Source organism: Lissotriton vulgaris, chromosome 5 (genome assembly GCF_964263255.1).
Source record: "Lissotriton vulgaris chromosome 5, aLisVul1.2, whole genome shotgun sequence".
Taxonomy (NCBI): Eukaryota; Metazoa; Chordata; class Amphibia; order Caudata; family Salamandridae; genus Lissotriton; species Lissotriton vulgaris.
This window is the reverse complement of record NC_141693.1, coordinates 1,193,556,334-1,193,579,698: the sequence shown is the minus strand read 5'-3', so window position 1 is coordinate 1,193,579,698 and position 23,365 is coordinate 1,193,556,334. Positions and strand designations below refer to the sequence as shown.

The window sequence follows — 23,365 nt, the reverse complement described above, 5'->3', positions numbered from 1 at the left end:
CCTTCCTCAAGAAGCCCAAATGAGTCGAACCCTCAAAAAACATCAAAAGGAAGATTGTCAACATTAACCCCTTCGATGCTTGTGACGGAACGGTTCCGTCACGAGCGCCGGTTGGGCTGTGCTTATGACGGAACCGCTCCGTCATGGCCACACCCGTTTCTTAGAACCTTCAGCACAGCGCGAGAATTTGCGCCGCGCTGAAGGTGTTTAAAAACTCATTGTATTATCATAAGTAAAAAAACATGTATGTAACGTGCTTTAAAACCATACTCATTATTCTTTGAAAAGAGCCAAATACTCTTAGACTGCAGCAAAACATATCAGTGTGCCATATCATAAAGCTTCTGAAACAGAAGTTTGATTCCATCATTTATTTTAATGTGAAAATAACAAATGTTTTTATTCAAAATTGAATTTACTGTTTTTCATCTGTGATCAACTTAATTCATGCACTTACAATTGTCCATACTATTGTACATTTGTATATGCACTCACTTGCAAATGCTTTACTCATGCAGCATCCCCATTACAAGATGGCCACCACCCTACCATTGGCCGAAGTCCCTTTTTCTTCATGCCTGATTTAATAAATACATCCTTCATGCTATTTATCTGTCCACTGGTCACATTGCCTCATCAACCCTACTATTTAGCCTGTAGCCAGCTAAAAAGGCTAAATAGCAGGGATTATGCACTATTTGGCTGGTGGCCACGTAAATGCCCAATTCCCCTCTTTGAACAAAAAATTCTACTTTTTTGCATAAGAGGCAAACTACCTTTTTACCTCAGAACTTGCTTTTCTGTTATGGAATTAGGAAAGTTTAGAGGGATTATACGCTTAGGTTCGCTTTCTCTCTACTGATAGTCACTGTTTAATTAAGAGCTTTCCTGCTTTAGAACGAAAGCAGTACAAAAGGGGGTGGTGATGGACGGAGCATCTGAGTCAATCAAACACTCACACCCACTTAAAAGATCTGGGTTTAATCCATCACCATTCTTTAGCCCACTCTGCCACCCCAGTTCAGACATGGCTATATGCAAATCAGTCTGACCCTGTGTCTTATGGGAACAGTCCAGCCCGAACTGCCAAGCCATGTCTTCCCTGGACCGGAAACAAGCTTCTGAGGACCGAAAGCAGACAGTATTATGAAATCTGAAGAATTCCAGGATTTTGATTGGCTCTTCCAAGATCTCAGAAAGTCTCAGGAGAGGCCGTCACATGCCAATCTCACCTTGTGTGCGTAATTGTCTTTACAATATGGCTGACTCTAGCACAGCCTTGCCAGCTTTTCCGCAAAGTCATGATGAAAAATGTTTGATTTATTTTACAGGCCATGGGCTGACGTGCCAATGTCAGATGTCTAGATCCCATGCGAAGTGTGAGCCCTAGACTTAAAGGAGCAGCGTATTTGAGAGGGCAGTGACGACCAGACCATGAGCTGGAATAACAGCAGCCACAGCAGCTTGTGGGAAAGGAGCAGATGAGAAACCCACGTTCTGAAAGTGCCAGTACATTTGCACAGAGTACTTTATCTCAGACAGATTAGATTAGAGAGTGGATGAAAAGTTCCAGGGAAGTGAAGGGGGGTGTCTCACGGGGCAGACGGTGGCTCTGGTCCAGTGTGGTAAGGTATGAACAGTAGGCTAAAAACGAATCTGTAAATTTCAAGAGAACATCAGCGTCCTTGGAACTTTTAGAGATAGTCAAATTTTAAAGCTAGTCAGCAGGTTTTCTATACTATCCTATCTTTTCCTTTTAGAACACCCCTCTTTATTATCAAGTGCTGAAAAGCCATCCAATGTAATACCGTTCAATCAATCAACCCACGAATCAATTAACCCCTCAACCGGTCAACAAGTAATCCATCAATAAACAATCTATTAATCAATCAATGAATCAACTCTTCAATCAATCAACTAATTAATCCATCACTCAATATTTTGCGATACACATTAAAAACACTTTGTATTCATTTTTTTATTTCCTAAAACAATTTTAAACTGACATTGCACAGCACATTTAGGTTGACAGGCTTATTAACAGGCTAAATAAATATTACAGGTGGGTGCAAAATGTGACTTCATGGACTTGAGGGGGAATGCCCAGAGAGGTTCCCGGCTACCACTCTTTCCACTCCTCAAGGGACACACTCGACAAGGGGAGACACACTGACTGTGTCTACCCCTTCTGTGTTGCAGTGTCAGTGCCACTACTGACAGGTATCTTGACTCCGAGTCTGCATTGGTAATACGGGGCAGTTGTAAAGGCTCCTCTTATTTGCACGGTGCCAGGCACTCATGCAGATGAGAAAATGCCTCTGTGGTAGTGCCTCTGCATACCTTTTGTGCAGGAGGGATCCATATTTAAACAAACATTGGCAAAGTCCAATACTTCTAGTGTTGGCCACCAGCCTTCTGACATTCCTTGTTTTGTTTTATCACAATTTTTGACAATGCGCTACCCCAAGCACCCTTATGCTCTAGCACAAGGTCAGCATAGTTTTTGTGTTTAAAGGCGTCTGTTCTTGTACATTAACTATGCCTTAAGGAGTTTTCCTATCTTTATGCGTGCTGTAAAATGCAGCACACATGCAAAGAGGAAAAACTATGAGAAATGAAAACATTTCTCGTCATTAAGCCTACCTCGGGTAGGTGGAGGATTTTGGTGTGAAACCCAGCCTATAATTCTCTGTAGATAGGGAGCTGGTCAAACCCCATGGGTTGCATGGGAATAGGGAAAGTCTACCTCACTTGGCATCGTTAGATATGAGAACCTGATTCGAGGTTCAACTGGTCTTAAATAAATGCAGGGACTCCTGGAACAGAGCTAGGGCCAGTGCTTAATTTGTGTATGAAAAAGTCCAGAGCAGAGCTATTTATCAGGTGGCCAGTGCAGCTTGCACCACCCAGTGTCCATGCTGGTGCTTCAAAATTCCTGTACTAAAAGGACCTGCTAACCGTCACACTCCTACAAATATGAGATTTTTTACTACTTCTGGTCACCCAAAGATTTAAGAATGGCCTAGGTGCGCTTGTAATATTTGTTCAATGTATATTGAATTGTTAAACATGCTGGTGATGTGCTGTGTTTGAAAACAGACAGACAGCTCTACCGTGTGGTAGAATAAAAAAATGTGTCGATGTTCGTCTAGTGTCCAGAACTTAATTAAATGCGCCTGTGCAAAAAATGCTTTCCGTACGTCTTTTTACATACCTTAAACCATGCTTCTTCGATTTATGCGCATAATCACCAGTTTGGGGACACAACTTTTGTGATTAGCACTGATGTGCATACTAAATTTTTCATCAGCTACTGCACATTTTATGAATTTGCCCCATGCTGAGATTAAGTTACCAAAACATGTTTTGCAATAATTTAAAGCTGTATTTTACATTTGCTAAAATAATGAATGTTACAGTGTTCGGATACCTATTTTTAAGATTAAAGTTAGCATTTAAGGCATGTGTTTTACATATTAAAACTACTCTCACCACTGCTACCCTCACAGCGTTAACCTTATTTCTGAGCTACCACTGAAATGTGGTCGAATTAACCGATTTTTCCACAGTAGCATCTAGGAACAAATTTATTAAAGGTGCCTTGACGGTAAAAAAAAAAAAGAGTTAAATAAGCGCTTTTCACAGCAAAAGACATTTGTGCAAACTGGCGAATCGTCGAAATGCGGCTGCACCTGTGTAAACAGAGACGCAAACACCATGTTCTGCATTTCTCTAAATGAGCAAACACTATTTAAGATATGGCCCTAAAGACTATATCTAAGAAAGTCTGCCCTAAGGCAAAAAATAATATTAAACAGGGCACATCCGTGTGCAGCATTATTGCTGCTAATGGTATAAGAAATGAAGCAAAGGGTATTTCCTACAAGCTACACTTTTTTTATTTTACATGGAGAGTGATTCCATACTATTGTCACAGGTTTTTAACAAAACATCACTTGGAGAAACACACGCTCTCCACTTCTCAAGTATACTCAACAGCCTGCCTGTTTATTAAGCACAGTTTCCCTGCCACAGTGGTATCTGGATATGGGTAACAGACGGTTATTTTTATCCCGCTCAACAATAAGTATTTTATTAACCCTGGCAGGAGGAAGGCTGAGCAGAACTGCCAGGAATCAAACTTTTAACCACATAGTCAAGCAAAGGCCTGAGCTACAAGGCCTGCTTTGAGCTACACTCACTGTTCACTGAGCTACAAAGCCAATCCTGAGCTACACTCACTGTGTTCACTGAGCTAAGGCCGTCTCTGAGCTACACTCACTGTGTTCACTGAGCTACAAGGCATGCTCTGAGCTATAGTCACTGTGTTCACTGAGCTACAAGGCCATCTCTGAGCTACAGTCACTGTGTTTACTGAGCTACAAGGCCATCTCTGAGCTACACTCACTGTGTTCACTGAGCTACAAGGCCAGCTCTAAGCTACACTCACTGTGTTCACTGAGCTACAAGGCCTGCTCTGAGCTATAGTCACTGTGTTCACTGAGCTACAAGGCCATCTCTGAGCTACAGTCACTGTGTTTACTGAGCTACAAGGCCAGCTCTAAGCTACACTCACTGTGTTCACTGAGCTACAAGGCCGTCTCTGAGCTACACTCACTGTGTTCACTGAGCTGCAAGGCCAACTCTAAGCTGCACTCACTGTGTTCACTGAGCTGCAAGACCAACTCTGAGCTACAGTCACTGTGTTCACTGAGCTACAAGGCCAGCTCTAAGCTACAGTCACTGTGTTCACTGAGCGACAAGGCCTGCTCTGAGCTACACTCACTGTGTTCACTGAGCTGCAAGACCAACTCTGAGCTACAGTCACTGTGTTCACTGAGCTACAAGGCCTGCTCTGAGCTACACCAATGTGTTCACTGAGCTACAAGGCCAGCTCTGAGCTACACTCACTGTGTTCACTGAGCTACAAGGCCGGCTGTAAGCTACAGTCACTGTGTTCACTGAGCTACAAGGCCTGCTCTGAGCTACACTCACTGTGTTCAGTGAGCTGCAAGACCAACTCTGAGCTACAGTCACTGTGTTCACTGCGCTACAAGACCAGCTCTGAGCTACACTCACTGTGTTCACTGAGCTACAGAGCCTGCTCTGAGCTACACTCACTGTTTTCACTGAGCTACAAGGCCAGCTCTGGGCTACCCTCAATGTGTGGCTGAGCTACAAGGCCAGCTCTGAGCTACAGTCACTGTGTTCACTGTGCTACACAGCCTGCTCTGAGATACACTCACTGAAATCACTGAGCTACGAGGCCAGCTATGAGCTACACTCACTGTGTTCGCTGAGCTACAAGGCCAGCTCTGAGCTACAGTCACGGTGTTCACTGAGCTGCAAGACCAACTCTGAGCTACACTCACTGTGTTCACTGAGCTACAAGCCCAGCTCTGAGCTACAGTCACTGTGTTCACTGAGCTGCAAGACCAACTCTGAGCTACACTCACTGTGTTCACTGAGCTACAAGGCCAGCTCTGAGCTAGACTCACTGGGTTCACTGAGCTACAAGGCCAGCTCTGATCTACATTCACTGTGTTCACTGAGCTACAAGGCCAGCTCTGAGCTACACTCACTGTGTTCACTGAGCTACAAGGCCAGCTCTAAGCTATAGTCACTGTGTTCACTGCGCTACAGAGCCTGCTCTGAGCTGCACTCACTGTATTCACTGAGATACAAGGCCAATCCTGAGCTACAGTCACTGTGTGCACTGAGCTACAAGACCAACTCTGAGCTGCACTCACTGTGTTCACTGAGCCGCAAGACCAACTCTGAGCTGCACTCACTGTCTACACTGAGCTACAAGGCCAGCTCTGAGCTACACTCACTGTGTTCACTGAGCTACAAGGCCAGCTCTGAGCTAACGTCACTGTGTTCACTGAGCTGCAGGACCAACTCTGAGCTACACTTACTGTGCTCACTGAGCTACAAGGCCAGCTCTGAGCTACACTCTCTGTGTGCACTGAGCTACAGAGCCTGCTCTGAGCTATACTCACTGTGTGCACTGAGCTACAAGGCCAGCTCTGAGGGGGGGCGTGGCTTGAGCGCCGTAGGGAATGGCGGCGTGAGCTCAGAGCTCCACGCCCGATTCCCACAGTAATCCTGACAAACAGCGCGGCGACGCCCGTGACGGCACTAAACTGCACACCGGAGGTGAGGGGAATAGAAACGGCACCCCTGGGACCCGTTACGGGGCCAATTGCGAGAGCTCCGGTGGTGGTAGAAAGCAGAGAGGCCGACGCACGGAGTCAACTAAGATGGTGGACGTCGATAGAACCGGGAGGCACTGGGGAGCGCTCTCGGACAAGTAACACACCCCCGGGAGCTGTGCACGCAGGTCCGAGCCGGACCATCGGGTGAGACCAGGCGAAGCTGCGGTGAGCCCCGAGAACCTGAATTGGGATGGCTGCCATCCGCTGGATCGGGCCGAGCTAAAGGTTCCTCTGCAAGATGGCGGCGAGGTCCGATGTGATGGAAACTGAGAGGTAACTGCGGCCGCAGCCCGGAGGAACCCACAATCTACTGAGGGGCGTGGGAACGCCCGGGACGCTGCCTTTGGTGACGGGTGGAGCACGGGAGAGCTGTGGCCTGCAGGCGAGGTATTGACACACGGCGGAGCACCTGGACCGGAGCGGGGGCGCAGGGGGAGTGAGCTCCTTGCCACTTCCGAGTGTATTACAGCTGCCGCCCGCGAGCCGGGAGAGTGGAAGGCTCGCCCGCTATTGTTGGCTGCTGCGGGGGTGTCCGTGGGAGCCTACCCCCCACGATACAACCGGCGACTCCCCGTGACGGGGGGGGGGGGAGAACGCATACAGTGCGAGGGGGCCGACGCAGAGAACGCCCTGAGAAGAGTGTGGTAGGTAAGAGGGTCGGTGAAGCCGGGACACCCGCGCTTGCGGTGAAAGATCTGGCTGACTCGGCGGAGTGATACAAATCACCAAACTGGGAAGAGCGATGTGTTAACAGACTGCAGTGGGACCCCCGGCCCGTCCGCAAGGTGAGGAGCGGCTAGCGGCGCTTGGAGGGAGAGCGGCCCCAGACGAGCCCTACGCCAAGGTAGATGGGGAGAGGGCTATATCATCGACCTCCGACTGTGACTGAGAAGCCCCGGACACACTCCACAATATAGAGGGGTGCAACGAGACTGAGAGAAGGCGACAGAAGCGCGGACACCCTGTTGAAGGAAGCGCAAAGGGATTGGGTGGAGAGCAGCAACCCGGACAACATCCATGCCTGGGGCGACCTCGGATCAAGATGTGTGCTACAGAGGGGCACTGAGATAGTAAGGGAGGCGATTGGTGAGCGGAGGTAGACGGTGAGCCTGCCTGACAAAGTGACCTTGGCAGGGGACTACGGACAGCGAGCCCAGACAAGCTACATGGACAATAGAGGCGACCCTAGTAGATACACCCGCGGCTGAAGCAACGCAAAAACGTGCGGAGGAGGAAGATTAACGGCTGTGAGGTGCCGCGGATGCCCATCTGCTGAAGAGACCGAGACCGACGCTGCCCGGGGACAAGCAGGTGGAGAGTTGTGAAATCGATGGAAATAACTGCTACGGGCCCGCAATCTAGAGAGGACCAAGAGGACCACGATTGCTCCCCGAGAGCTGCTAAGCACGCTAGGCACACCAGCAGGGAGGGCAAATTGGCACCATGGTTAAAAACAAGGGAAAACTGGAGGGAGCTGCGGCCACTGACGCACCGGATGGGGGTCCCGCGGGGCCTTCGGATCTACAGCAACTCCAGGACCGCATACTAGAGGCTTTTGCGGCGACAAGAGACACTTTGCAACAAGATATTGCACAAGTGGTGTCGGGACTGGGCCTCCTGCGAGCTGACCACGACAAACTCAAAGATAGGGTCAAGGACGTTGAAGATGCCTTACATGAGTTGGCCCCAGCTCATAAAACTATGGAGGGGAGGCTAACAGACGCCCTGGATCGAATACAAACACTGGAAAGGAGGGCTGAGGATGCCAAAAATAGGAGCCGATGCAGCAATGTCCGAATAGTGGGCATTCCGGAAAAAACAGAAGGGGGCGATATGGTCGAGTTTCTTGACAACTGGCTCAGAACCACGGTGGTGCCAGTAGGCCTCTCGCCTTTTTTCACACTGGAGCGAGCTCATCGCGTCCCGACTAGGCAGCCCAGGCCGGGCCAACCCCCAAGACCGGTTATAGCCAAACTGCTGCACTACAAGGACAGGGACCTGCTGCTCCAAAGAGCCCGCGATACGGGACCGTTTCAGTTGGCGAACTGCAAAGTGACACTATTCCCTGATTATACCTTTGAGACGCAGCGGATGCGAGCCTCCTTTTTGACCATTAAACGAGAGCTACGAACTGAGGGCATCCCGTACTCCCTGATCTTCCCGGCTAAGCTCCGGGTGGTACTAGACGATAAGACACACTTCTTTAGCACGTCGGTGGATGCATGGGCATGCTGGGAAATGTATAAGGCGGGCACTGAAGGTGCCAGATTCCGAGAGGAGAAAGAGCGCACAACGACACAAACACGGAAATCACAAAGACAGCGTAGAAGACGGCAAGGCTCCCGGAAACCTTCGGCGTCTCAAACTGATGTGGAGAGGAAGGCTGCGCTAAGGGCATGGGAGTCGCTGATCAGATGCCTCTCCATCAAAGCAGGGCACGGACTCGGAGAACCATGCCTCAGGTTCGGAGACGGACCAGTCAGAAATACACAGCACCAAAGGCACGTTGGTAATGCCGCAAACGTCAGAAGAGATCCTGAACATTTGACATGGAGGTGACAGGTAGTGGAAATTGCTGTCGATTGGAGAATTCACGAACTGAAAGGTACTGCAGATGGGGGTCACGAACCGGTACGTAAGACCGCTGCTAACCATGGGGGAACACAGGGGGGTCCGGGGGGGCCTGCGTAGCTGCCTTCTGGTCTAAGCCACACTCCACTTGCCCTTAAGGCACTCACGTTACGACCGTGATTTAGTAGAGAAGTTGGGAGGATTGACTAAGTTTGGATGGGAACTGATAGATTGATATTGGGGCCTGTTCTAGGGGGGGAGAGGGAACTGTTGGGGTTGTTCTACACGATTGGCAATTGTTGAACACTGGACAACAGTGAGACAGGATGTCAGAAGGATTAAGAGCAAGTTGGTAGGGGACCACCACTTACGAGGAGACAGGATTTCGTATGATGCTGCGACGAGAACTATGGGACAATGGCTAGTGCGAATTCATTGCGATGTATAACCTGGAATGTGCGGGGGCTGCATACAATGACTAGAAGACACAAGGTACACGCCTATCTGGTTCACAGGGGGGTGCATATTGCGCTACTACAAGAAACACATCTCACAAAACCGAGGGAATAGCGCTACAAAGAAGATGGAGGGGTCAGGTATTTAACACCACCTAATCAGCATACGCTAGGGGCACTTTGATATGGATAAGGGCGGGCACCCCTTTTCAGGTGACAAGGCACATAATAGACCCTGAGGGTAGATACCTGGCGGTGGAGGGCAGACTACGGGGCAAGGACATAGTGCTATGTAGTATATATGCCTGAACACTGAACAGTTGTCCTTCTTAACGGAATTTTCAGGGACACTTGCACACTTTTTAGCAGGCCCGATTCTGGCTGGAGGAGATCTCAACTCAGTGGCGGACACAACTCTAGATAGATCCCACCCACCATTGAGGGACTCCTCTGTACAGCGCCTCACGAAGGGTAGATTGGAGTGGCAGGAGGGATGGGGCTTGACTGATGCCTGGCGCACATAACACCCGACAGAGCGAGACTACTCGCATTTCTCTAGCCTGCATGACCTCCACGTCTGGATTGATGCAATACTGTGCTCTCCGGTCGTGATGCCGACTATAACTCGGACCGAGTACCTTACCAGGACAATCTCGGATCATAATCCCATGCTGGCTACTTTAGACTGGGCAGTTGAAATACCGCGCGTCCCGACTTGGAAGCTGCGACCCGAGACCCTGGACGATCCACTGTTTCACGCGGCACTGGAAGGGGGGATATCCCAATACTTTGCCGAAAACGAGGGGTCCATAGCCTCTAGAGCGATGGAATGGGACGACTTTAAGGTGGTAGTTAGGGGCCAGTGCATAGCGAAACATGTAGGCATGCGGAAGGTATTACTAGAGGATCTGAATAAGGCGGACTCCAAGCTGCGAGACACAGAGAAAGCGAGACCGGGCCACCCCGAACTCCAAGATGAGGTCAACCTGGCTAGAGAGGCAGTTGCGGAGGAAGTGGAGCGCCTCCGCAGCTTTGATCACCGAGCCTACATGCTCGGGGCTCATGTTGAGGGGGATAAGGCTGGAACGCTGCTGGAAGGGCTAGCTAACCCCACTAAGCGATGCTCCCCAATATTGGCCATCGAGGGGGAAGGGGGTCACATACATTACTCCCAGACAGAGCTACTGAATAGTTTTCAGAGGTAATATGAGGGCCTCTACAAGAGCACATTGGTGGGGCAAGAGAATGACACCAACATTTTTCTTGAAAGCCTGCAATTACCACAACTAGACCAGGAACAGGCGGATAAATTGGGTAGGGACATAGAATTGGGAGAGATCAGGGGAGTGGTAAAACGGATGGCCCGGAACAAGACACCGGGATTAGACGGGTTGCCCATAGAGTTCTACAGCAAATACCCAGACCTGCTAGCACCGCGACTCCAAACGATATATAACGAAGCCAGAACAGCTGGCTGCCTGCCCCATTCTATTGGCGAGGTGCTGGTGATCCCACTGCTAAAGCCTGGGAGGGAGAGCTGCAGCCCGGCCTCCTATAGACCACTTTCCATGCTGACCACAGACTACAAAATATTAAGTGCTATACTGGCAGCAAGGCTCCTACAACACATGCCCGACCTGGTCCACACAGACCAATCTGGATTCATTCCAGCGCGTAATACGACGATAAATATTAGGAGACTCACGCGTCTGTTGGAGAGCCCATACACGGAAGCCCAAACACCCCTAGTCCTCTCGATAGACATTGAGAAAGCGTTTGATAGTTTGGAATGGGACTACCTATACAGAGTCATGGAACGCTTTGGCCTGGGAGAGGGATATATTAGTTGGACGTGTGTCCTGTATACAGCGGCAGTGGCAAGAGTGCGGATAGGACCCCTAGTTTCGCACCAATATCCAGTGGAGCGGGGCACCCGACAGGGCTGTTCCCTGTCCCCCCTGTTATTCGCCCTAGCGATCGAACCCCTCGCGGCCGAGGCCCGGACGGGAAAACATTTTAAGGGCATAGAAAGCAGAGAAGGCCAACAATTTATCTCCTTGTACGCGGATGACCTGCTGTTATTTCTAGAAGACGGGACGAAGGCGCTGGAAGGGGCGGAGGGACTGTTGGGGCAGTTTGGCGAGCTTTCAGGACTGAAAGTCAACTGGTCTAAAACGTGCTTGTTTTCACTACGGCGTGACATGATACGACCCGACCACCGACCCTTGCTTAACTGGGAGCCAACCTGTCTGAAATACCTAGGGGTATACCTATACCACACGGCTGCAGACATGCTGGAGGGTAACGTGGGCCGATGTGTGCGGGTGCTGAAGAGAAGCATGGCCTTTTGGGCCACGCTCCCGCTCTCGGTCACTGGTCGCATTTCCTTGCTGAAAATGATCGCCCTCCGCAGCTTCTGTATTACTTCCGCACCCTCCCCATCTGGATACCTGGATCCTTATTCCGCCAATTTAAGTCTCAGCTATCCACGTTCCTATGGGGCTCAGGCAGATGCAGAGTGGCGCTGGCGACGCTCATTCGCCCGAAGGAGGATGGAGGGCTTGCGGTACCGGACTTTGAGCTTTACAATCTCGCTGCTCAACTGCAGATTTTCACGCAGGAGGTGGCGTGAGTGTACTGAGGTCCTGAGAGTGATAGAGATGGGGGTACGCCACGACATGTCTTGGCCTATATCACCTTGCAGCAGAGGATTGCCCTTCGGGATCTGACACTCGAAGAACAAACGTTCAGGCTCTGTTGGAACCGATCTCAACGACGCGCGGGGGTACGACACCCATATGCTCCGGAGATACCCCTGGTTATGCTGACTGCGCTCCCCCACGGAGGAGATTGGTTGCAGTTGCAGGGCTGGGAGGACGCGGGAATACAAGTTATTGGTGACCTCTACAAGGACGGGGTACTCATTCAGTATCAGGAACTGCGGGAGCGATTTGACCTACCACGAGGGGGTTACCTTCTGCATTCAGCGGTGACTGGGGCCATTCAGGCGCACTGGAAGGGGGGACTTGCAGAACCAATGACGACCATGGCTTGCCAGTACACCATGATGGCGGCCGGGACTTATAAGGCTGTAACATGCCTATACTCCAGAATGCTCCGCGAGAACCTGCCGCCTCTAACGGCGCTAAAGACCAAATGGGAAACGGACCTTGATAGGGAGATCCCTGAGACAACTTGGGCCCGGCTAGTGCGATGAGCTCGGAACAGTGGGAGAAATGCGCGGTTTCAACAAATTCATTTTTACGTGCTACATAGGGTTTATATGACCCCTGGTAAAATCAAGAAGTATTTCGGGGTGACCGAGTCGGCATGCCCACGATGCGCTTCAGAAGGAGCAGAGCTGGAACACATGCTGTGGTCCTGCCCTGACCTTCGGGAATACTGGCGGGCAATAGGGGATACCTTAAACGAAGTAACAGATAGAACACTTGAATTCGATATGGCGGTATGCATACTACACTGGTTCCACACACGCCCAAAAACAAAACCACAAGCAAATTCATAGACATGGGACTGATCATCGCTAAAAGAGAGATAACACGACATTGGAAGGCGAGGGTGGGCCCCACACACAGGCGATGGTTCAATGAGTTCCTCAGATGAGCTGCTTGTGACAGCACACATAGATACCAAGCAGCTCGCAGGAAACCGGACGTTAGAGCGCTGGACATGGCAGCAGCTTGGGAAGCTCTATTACAAGCCCTAAGGGATAGCATACTGCAAAAGGACGAGGAGACCCCAGACCTGAACGGGAACAGCTCCCAGGACACACCGGGCGCATCACACACCTAGATAATCTATAGATTCTGATTGTACCCATGGTCTAAAGCGAAGCGAGTCCTTCTGAGTGAGTGGTGGGGAGTGGGGAGGGGGGTCGGGTTGGGCTGTTGGGGATGGTTAATGGACGTTAGAAGGTTTAACAATGAGTAGAAAGAGAAAAACAGACATGCACATTTCCATGCGAGGAGATTATACCTGATAAAAGTTTCCAGATCTCTGACATTTTCATAATTATCGCCGCCCGACCTCCGGGTTGTGGGCCTGCAGGCTGTGTACAAAGCTGAATGGAGATAAGTGCACGGAAGAACCGAGATGTAATGTATATATGGCAATGCTTTACGTACTGTATGTCTGCAATAAAAATTACTTTAAAAAAAAAAAGGCCAGCTCTGAGCTACACTCACTGTGTTCACTGCGCTACACAGCCTGCTCTGAGCTACACTCACTGTGTTCACTGAGCTACAAGGCCAGCTCTGAGATACACTCACTGTGCTCACTGAGCTACAGAGCGTGGTCTGAGCTACACTCACTGTGTTCACTGACCTGCAAGGTCAGCTCTGAGCTACAATTAATGTGTGGGTGAGCTACAAGGCCAGCTCTGAGCTACAGTCACCGTGTTCACTGTGCTACAGAGCCTGTACTGAGCTACACTCACTGTATTCACTGAGCTATGAGGCCAGCTCTGAGCTACACTCACTGTGTTCGCTGAGCTACAAGGCCAGCTCTGAGCTACAGTCACTGTGTTCAATGAGCTGCAAGACCAACTCTGAGCTACACTCACTGTGTTCACTTAGCTACAAGGCCAGCTCTGAGCCACACTCACTGTGTTCACTGAGCTGCAAGACCAACTCTGAGCTATAGTCACTGTGTTCACTGAGCTGCAAGACCAACTCTGAGCTACACTTACTGTGCTCACTGGCTACAATGCCAGCTCTGAGCTACACTCACTGGGTTCACTGAGCTACGAAGTCAATCCTGAGATACACTCACTGTGTTCACTGAGCAACAAGGCCAGCTCTGAGCTAGACTCACTGGGTTCACTGAGCTACAAGGCCAGCTATGAGCTACATTCACTGTGTTCACTGAGCTACAAGGCCAGCTCTGAGCTACACTCACTGTGTTCACTGAGCTACAAGGCTAGCTCTGAGCTATAGTCACTGTGTTCACTGCACTACAGAGCCTGCTCTGAGCTACACTCACTGTATACACTGAGCTACAAGGCCAATCCTGAGCTACAGTCACTGTGTGCACTGCGCTACAGAGCCTGCTTTGAGCTACACTCACTGTAGTCACTGAGCTACAAGGCTAGCTCTGAGCTACACTCACTGTGTTCACTGAGCTACAAGACCAACTCTGAGCTGCACTCACTGTGTTCACTGAGCTGCAAGACCAAATCTGAGCTGCACTCACTGTGTTCACTGAGCTACAAGCCCAGCTCTGAGCTACACTCACTGTGTTCACTGAGCTACAAGGCCAGCTCAGAGCTACAGTCACTGTGTTTACTGAGCTGCAAGACCAACTCTGAGCTACACTCACTGTGTTCACTGAGCTACAAGGCCAGCTCTGAGCTACACTCACTGGGTTCACTGAGCTACGAAGCCAATCCTGAGCTACACTCACTGTGTTCACTGAGCTACAAGGCCAGCTCTGAGCTACACTCACTGTGTTCACTGAGCTACAAGGCCTGCTCTGAGCTACACTCACTGTGTTCACTGAGCTACAAGGCTATCTCTGAGCTACAGTCACTGTGTTCACTGAGCTGCAAGACCAACTCTGAGCTACACTCACTGTGTTCACTGAGCTACAAGGCCAGCTCTGAGCTACACTTAATGTGTGGGTGAGCTACAAGGCCAGCTCTGAGCTACAGTCACTGTGTTCACTGTGCTACAGAGCCTGAACCGAGCTACACTCACTGTATTCACTGAGCTGCGAAGCCAGCTCTGCGCTACACTCACTGTTTTCGCTGAGCTACAAGGCCAGCTCTGAGCTACAGTCACTGTGTTCACTGAACTGCAAGACCAACTCTGAGCTACACTCACTGTGTTCCCTGAGCTACAAGGCCAGCTCTGAGCTACACTTACTGTGTTCACTGAGCTGCAAGACCAACTCTGAGCTACACTCACTGTGTTCACTGAGCTACAAGGCCAGCTCTGAGCTAGACTGACTGGGTTCACTGAGCTACAAGGCCAGCTCTGAGCTACACTCACTGTGTTCACTGAGCTACAAGACCAACTCTGAGCTGCACTCACTGTGTTCACTGAGCCGCAAGACCAACTCTGAGCTGCACTCACTGAGCTACAAGGTCTAGCTCTGAGCTACACTCACTGTGTTCACTGAGCTACAAGGCCAGCTCTGAGCTACAGTCACTGTGTTCACTGAGCTGCAAGACCAACTCTGAGCTACACTCACTGTGTTCAGTGAGCTACAAGGCCAGCTCTGAGCTACACTCACTGGGTTCACTAAGCTACGAAGCCAATCCTGAGCTACACTCACTGTGTTCACTGAGCTACAAGGCCAGCTCTAAGCTACACTCACTGTGTTCACTGAGCTACAAGGCCTGCTCTGAGCTACACTCACTGTGTTCACTGAGCTACAAGGCTATCTCTGAGCTACAGTCACAGTGTTCACTGAGCTGCAAGACCAACTCTGAGCTACACTCACCCTGTTCACTGAGCTTCAAGGCCGGGTCTGATCTACACTCACTGTGTTCACTGAGCTACAAGGCCAGCTCTGAGCTACACTCTCTGTGTTCACTGAGCTACAGAGCCTGCTCTGAGCTACACTCACTGTGTTCACTGAGCTACAAGGCCAGCTCTGAGCTACACTCACTGTGTTCACTGCGATACACAGCCTGCTCTGAGCTACACTCACTGTGTTCACTGAGCTACAAAGCCAGCTCTGAGCTACACTCACTGTGTTCACTGAGCTACAGAGCCTGATCTGAGCTACACTCACTGTGTTCACTGAGCTACACTTAATGTGTGGGTGAGCTACAAGGCCAGCTCTGAGCTACAGTCACTGTGTTCACTGTGCTACAGAGTCTGCTCTGAGCTACACTCACTGTATTCACTGCGCTGCGAGGTCAGCTCTGAGCTACACTCACTGTGTTTGCTGAGCTACAAGGCCAGCTCTGAGCTACAGTCACTGTGTTCACTGAACTGTAAGACCAACTCTGAGCTACACTCACTGTGTTTACTGAGCTACAAGGCCAGCTCTGAGCTACATTCACTGTGTTCACTGAGCTGCAAGACCAACTCTGAGCTACACTCACTATGTTCACTGAGCTACAAGGCCAGCTCTGAGCTGGACTTACTGGGTTCACTGAGCTACAAGGCCAGCTCTGAGCTACACTCACTGTGTTCACTGAGCTACAAGGTCTGCTCTGAGCTACATTCACTGTGTTCACTGAGCTGCAAGACCAACTCTGAGCTACACTCACTATGTTCACTGAGCTACAAGGCCAGCTCTGAGCTGGACTTACTGGGTTCACTGAGCTACAAGGCCAGCTCTGAGCTACACTCACTGTGTTTACTGAGCTACAAGGCCAGCTCTGAGCTACATTCACTGTGTTCACTGAGCTGCAAGACCAACTCTGAGCTACACTCACTATGTTCACTGAGCTACAAGGCCAGCTCTGAGCTGGACTTACTGGGTTCACTGAGCTACAAGGCCAGCTCTGAGCTACACTCACTGTGTTCACTGAGCTACAAGGTCTAGCTCTGAGCTATAGTCACTGTGTTCACTGAGCTACAAGGCCTGCTCTGAGCTACACTCGCTGTATACACTGAGCTACAAGGCCAATCCTGAGCTACCGTCACTGTGTGCACTGAGCTACAAGGCCTGCTCTGAGCTACACTCACTGTATACACTGAGCTACAAGGCCAATCCTGAGCTACCGTCACTGTGTGCACTGCGCTACAGAGCCTGCTCTGAGCTACACTCACTGTATACACTGAGCTACGAGGCCAATCCTGAGCTACAGTCACTGTGTTCACTGAGCTACAAGGCCTGCTCTGAGCTACACTCACTGAGCTGCATGACCAATTCTTAGCTACACTCACTGTGTTTTCGGAGCTTAAAACCATCTCTATGAAGGATGCTTGAAGTATAAAAATGAGAATATGTTTGGAGCAAAATCAGTTTGATTCAGATAAGTAGCGATTTCAGCAATATTTAAAAGAAGATTATTTAAGAACTATGATTTTAATCTCTATTGAGCATTTAAAATCACTTATAACCAATGCATGTGCTATACATTTTTCACAATTATTTCCTCAATTTTGGCCTTGTCACAAACATCTTGATGTGGACTTGAGGTAAATCTTTTACTGTCATTGTGTATCACACAACCAACAAAAAGGTGAAACCGGACTTGCTCTGTTTTTTGCACCAGTGCAGGGTTTCTTTGATATACCCCCATCTCTGACCCAAAGGCTCACATCTGTGGCCCATTGTTTGCGTCGCGAGCTTCCATTGGCTCTGCAAACCGCTGGCCACACTGTAAGGAGCACTAGGGCTTGCTTTCATTTCTGTTGTCCAGTGAACAAAACTGTAATGCAGTCTGGCCTCCAATCGTGTATGAATACAAAGATAAATAAGTAGCTATCATATCCTCTCGCTTAAGTCTTAGGATTGACAATTATGACATCCTATTTATGTATGTATGTAGCAGGAACCAAGCATAAAGGTAGCGGAGCACTGGACATGGTCACTGACTAGCATAAAGTTAATGAGTGTTAAAGGAGGAAGCTGGGTTGTTGGCAGTTAATGCATTGTGATGTAGTGGTCTTTAAAGAGGCGAGTCTTCAACTCTTTCCTACATTTGAGCACCATATTGGCAGTCTGATAGATGCTGGGATAGTGTTCTGGGTCCTAGGCTCATACATGGAAAAGGCCTGGTGCCTTGGTTTTTCTTTTTATATTTCGTAGTCTGGAGACTGATGTTGTCCTGGCTGCTATTATATCCTGCTCTCCACAGCGTGCATACATGTATGGTCGGAGGTTCATCTATGTGCCTGGATGTTATGTCATGCAGCATCATGCCCAAATACCTGCTCTTTGTAAGTCAATACCATACATTTGTTAGTGTAATTGCATTTATATAGAGCTTACTGCCTCTTTCGAGGCACTGAAGCACTTTATGCCGGGCAGCAAGGTTCTCCAGAACCCAATGTTACTGTTTGTTTCTGGGATTTGTCTTATGAGCTCAAGCAAACCAGTCCATGCATTTACTTGAGATTCTTTGTGGTAAATTACACTAATGGGAGCTAGGTGTTATTATTTGGGATTTGGGGCTGGGGTAGTGCAGATGTTTAGCAGTGTGAATAAATGAGCTAGAGGAGGTTAGGTGTTGTTTAGGTTGCAGGGTATGACTTTAAAAATGGGAACAATTATGATCCTTGAAATGAGTTGTGGGTAAATTGCAGAACAACATACATGCAAGAGAGGAAGACTGTTGTACCCTGAGAGAAAAGCATTTAGAGGATGCAAAGGGAGAAGAAGGGCATTTGAAGAAAAAAGGAGACGACAATTCAAAATGTTAAGTGAAAGTAAAATATAGCAATCGATTTGAGGATGCAAAATTCTAGAGAAATTCAACATAATTTCCATAGGAAGGCAGTGCTATATTCAGTACTTTAGATAGGCACTAGAATCTGAACTGGACAAATCAGACACAGGGGGCTTATTTACATGCCCACTGCACCGCTGTAGAGTCACTTTTTTAGATCCACCAGTGGCACAGGCCCACATGCATCATTGTGTCATTTTGCATTTCTTAATTTGCGAAAAATAAGGAATCGCAAATTAAGAAGTGCAAAATGCTATGCATCATTTTTTTCGGTATTTCTTTGTGATTCGGTAAAAATCGCAATTTTTACCGAATCCCAAAGAAATACCGAATTCTTAAGTTAATTTTCGCAATTCCCATTGATTCCTATGGGCCAAAAGGCCCATAGGAGTCAATGCAAATTGCGAGAAGAAAATTTCATGGGTGCAGGGGGCGGTCCAAAGGACCCCCCCATGCACCCCTGAAATGTATTTTTCGCATCATGTTTCACACACACATGTCCTAAGGACATGTGTGTGTGAAACATGAATGTTGAAAAAAAAACATTTAAAGCATTTTAAACACTTTTTCCAAATTTACCGAGTGGTTCAACCACTCGGTAAATTTGGAAACCTAATTGCGAATTTCCACTTGTCAAAGTAATGATGCATTGCTTTTAAGAAGTCGCACATCTGCGACTTCTTAAAAGCACCCGCAATTTTAGAACTCGCAACGTTGCGAATTCTAAAATTGCTTCATGCATCCCAAAAAGCACTTTTGCATTCGCAAACGGCCGATTTTAAGAAATCGCACCGTTTGCGAATGAAAAAGTGCTTGATGCATGTGGGCCACAGTGTGCCTGGCCATATTTACAAGACCATGTAAAGCCACCCTGTATGGCTTTTCATGGCCGTGTAAATATGGCTCCATTTCACACCTTACTCTGCATGAAAGGGGTGCTTCATCTGCGTTGCTGTGGGTGTTACAATGCAACATCCATGGAACCAGACACATTTCCTGATTTACAAGGTTTTGTAAACTTGACAATGCGTCAGATTCCTAAGCCTCCCCAGGGGTGGCGTAAGGGAGGAACAATAGGAGAAACCCCTTTATTTCTCCTCGTTTATCCATTACACAGAGGAAAACACCTCTTGTGATTGTTTTTGTGCAGGAAGGTGTAACTTCCTGCGCAGAACAATCAGGCATACAACACAGACACCATGGCACAGGGGTGACAGCGTTGGTGCATGGCAGCCCTTTGTGTGCCAGTGCAGGCGAAAAAAACAACAGGAATGCCTCGTATCTTGCAGATACGGGGCATTCCTGCCCTTTTCTTTTGACGCACGATGGCGCAGCAGGAGGGCTCGCTGCACAGCGTCAAAAGAAATGAGGCCCTAGATGTGCACCTTGGAAGTGGATACAGTTACAGGTGTGCACCGCATAACTGCGCACAATACTTAGTGGCCCTCCAGAGCAGGGTGTACTATTCAATATGAGGACCTAAAGATGACAGCACGGTTTTCCCGAAGCAGATATTGCGACACGTCTGCCTTGAACAGCAACGCCCTTTGCGCTTTCCTGATGGTTTCTGCAAGCGTGGACGTCAGCTCACGCCTGACGGGATGATACACTGCATGCTTATTTCGGTTGTTTTCAAGTGATAATAGTCCACGCATATAGTGCACACAAGAAACTGAAGCACCTCTAACCTCTGCTACACCATATGTTACCATATTTATCTCAGTAATTTTATTTTCCCCTTCTCCGAAGGTAGAGAGGCTCAGTTGCAGGGGCCCTCTGTATCAATGATTTAAGTCTCCTGCATGGAGAAAAAGCGTGCCAGCTTTTGCATTGGTATCAGCCGTTACCTTTTTAGGAAGAAAAAGCCCCCCCCCCCTTTGTGGCATGGTTTATTGCCCTGGCCTGGGGATAGGAGGGCATTTGTTTAGGATTACTGGTGACTCAAAGGGCATCAAAGGTGATGGATGGATCTGGTCTCTCTGTTCCTACCTTGGACTTCGAGGGGGTCCTTTTCTGCGAGAGCCAAGCCGAGAGACAGGAGCAGGAGGGAAACCCCCCATCTGATTGTCCACATCTTGGGGAGATAGAGATATGCAGGTGCGGCGCCTCTCTCAGGTGCCTTTTATAAAGTCTTGTCCAGATGTGGCACCCTCCTTCTACGACATCCGGCCCAAGGTGACGTTCAGTGCCCCTATCTTCAGTCCTGGAAGGTTCCAGATAAGGTGGGACCTAAAACAGCTGTTCGTCGCTCTCCCGGGCCAATCTTTCTTCTCTGTCATCAGCAATCCATGCCAGGGCGCTTAGGGTCGAGTGACCTCACCTCTTCGTGGCCCGGGAGCTCCCTGTGGCAAAGAGTAGGTCTGACCTTGGTCAGAACATCTTACCGCACAGTGACGCTGCTTCCGGTGCACCCTCTTTCATTTGTCTTCAAGAATCTTGCTGTCTCATGCTTGATCAGTAGACTTAGGGAAATGAGTTGGTGTTCTCAGTCCAGCTCCCATGTGACAGAAATATCAAGCATTGGCAAAGCCTATAGGTCTTGACTGTGGGCGAGCTATTGGCTTTGAGAATCAGATGGGGGTGGGTAACGGAGAGGAGGCGGGTTTTGGTGAGTAACGGGATGATGTTTAGAATAAGCGCTAAGAAGCTCTAACTCTGGTGCTCCATAGAGCTTTCTTTTTCCTTATTTTGAGTGGAAGTGGAGAAAAACAGGGATTTAGAAGAAACAGGGACGGGAGGACACGTGGGAGAAGAACCAGAGATAAAGTAGTTTTTTTTACAGTGCTATGACATGGCCAGCGCTGATCGCAATGTATCACTTTTTTTTCATAAGAACTAGTACCCGAGTCACAGCACGAGCAGCTAATGGGCAGTGGAAGGACAGTAATCAAGCATAATTAATCTGTGCTTGGTCCTTGCACCAATCAATCAATCAATCAGTAAATTTGTATAGCGCTCTACTCACCCGCTAGGGTCTCAAGGCGCTGGGGGGGGGGGGGGTGCTACTGCTCGAACAGCCAGGTCTTGAGTTGCTTCCTGAAGGAGAGATGGTCTTGGGTCCGCCGTAGGTGGGTGGGGAGGGGGTTCCATGTCTTGGCCGCCAGGTAGGAGAAGGATCTTCCTCCGGCAGTGGTTCTGCAAATTCGTGGGAGGGTTGCGAGGGCGAGGCTGGTGGAACGGAGCTGGCGGGCGGGTGTGTAGAATGTCAGGCGGCTGTTGAGGTATTTGGGGCACATGTCGTGGAGAGCCTTGTGTGCGTGGGTGAGGAGTCTGAACGTGATTCTCTTGCTGACAGGGAGCCAGTGCAGGTCTCTCAGATGGGCAGAGATGTGGCTGTGACTGGGGATGTCCAGGATGAGACGTGCAGAAGCGTTCTGTATCCGTTGGGGTCTTTTCTGGAGTTTGGCTGTGGTGCCAGCGTAGAGGGTGTTCCCGTAGTCCAGTCAACTGGTGACGAGGGCCTGGGTGACCGTCTTCCTGGTTTCGGTGGGGATCCACCTGAAGATCTTTCGGAGCATGCGCGGGGTGTTGAAACAGGATGACGAGACGGCGTTGACTTGCTTGGTCATCGTGAGGGAGGAGTCCAGGATGAAGCCCAGGTTCGTGCATGGTCCGTAGGCTTGGGGGCGGTGCCCAGGACAGGGGGCCACCAGGAGTCATCCCAGGCAGAGGGGGATGGTCCCAGGATGAGTACTTCCGTCTTGTCGGAGTTCAGTTTCAGACGGCTGAGCTTCATCCATTCCGCGACGTCTTTCATTCATTCCTGAAGGCTGGCTCTGGCGGTGGTGGGGTCGTTAGTGAGGGAGAGGATCAGCTGGGTGTCATCAGCGTAGGAGATGATGTTTAGGTTGTATTGGGGTGCGATGGCTGCGAGGGGGCCCATGTAGATGTTGAAGAGGGTGGGGCTGAGCGAGGAACCTTACGGAACGCCGGTGATGACTTCGGTGGCCGCGGTTCGGAACGGGGGGAGGCGGACTCTCTGGGTTCTTCCGGTGATGAACGAGATGATTTACTCCAGGGCCGTTCCTTGGATTCCGGTGTTGCAGAGGCGCTGTATTAGGGTGCGGTGGCATACGGTGTCGAAGGCTGCTGAGAGGTCCAGGAGGATGAGGGCAGCTGTTTCCCCATTGTCGAGCAGGGACCTGATGTTGACGGTGGCTGCGATGAGAGCGGTCTCGGTGCTGTGGTTTGCTCGGAATCCGGACTGTGAGGGGTCGAGTGATCGAGGGATCCGTTTGTCTCGAGGAAGGTGGAGAATTGTTTGTTGACGGTCTTCTCGATGACTTTGGCAGGAAAAGGGAGGAGCGAGATGGGGCAGAAGTTCTTGAGGTCCGTGGGGTCCGCAGTGGGTTTCTTCAGGAGGGCGCTGAACTCGGCATGTTTCCAGCTCTCCGGGAAGGTGGCGGATGCGAAGGAGCTGTTAATGATGTCCCGGAGCTGGGGTGCTATGATGGAGTCGGCTTTGTTGAAGATCTGGTGTGGACAGGGGTCGGTTGGGGAGCCGGAGTGGATGGTGTTCATTGTGCGGGTGGTGTCTTCGGTGCTGACCGGGGTCCAGGTGCAGAGGTTGGTGGTGGGGGGAGCTGGTTTGGTGGTTGGATGCGTGGTCTGTGCGCCGAAGCTGTTGTGTATGTTGGTGATCTTGCGGTGAAAGAACGAGGTGAGTGAGTCGCAGAGGTCTTGCGAGGGTGTAATGTCGTTGTTGCAGGCGCTGGGGTTGGAGAGCTCCTTAACGATGCAAAAGAGTTCCT

At 49.7% G+C, this 23,365-nt stretch overlaps 1 protein-coding gene across 1 annotated transcript in view; it reads right to left on the bottom strand.

Moving 5' to 3' along the window:
- CUZD1 (CUB and zona pellucida like domains 1) overlaps positions 1–21,099 on the bottom strand; it is a 233,754-nt gene extending 212,655 nt beyond the window's left edge. The window contains exon 1 of the mRNA XM_086922981.1: positions 20,604–21,099. Coding sequence (XP_086779107.1) covers positions 20,604–20,688 — 85 coding nt within the window. The 5' untranslated portion in view covers positions 20,689–21,099. The remainder of the gene's footprint in view (positions 1–20,603) is intronic.
- Positions 21,100–23,365: the final 2,266 nt, after the last annotated feature.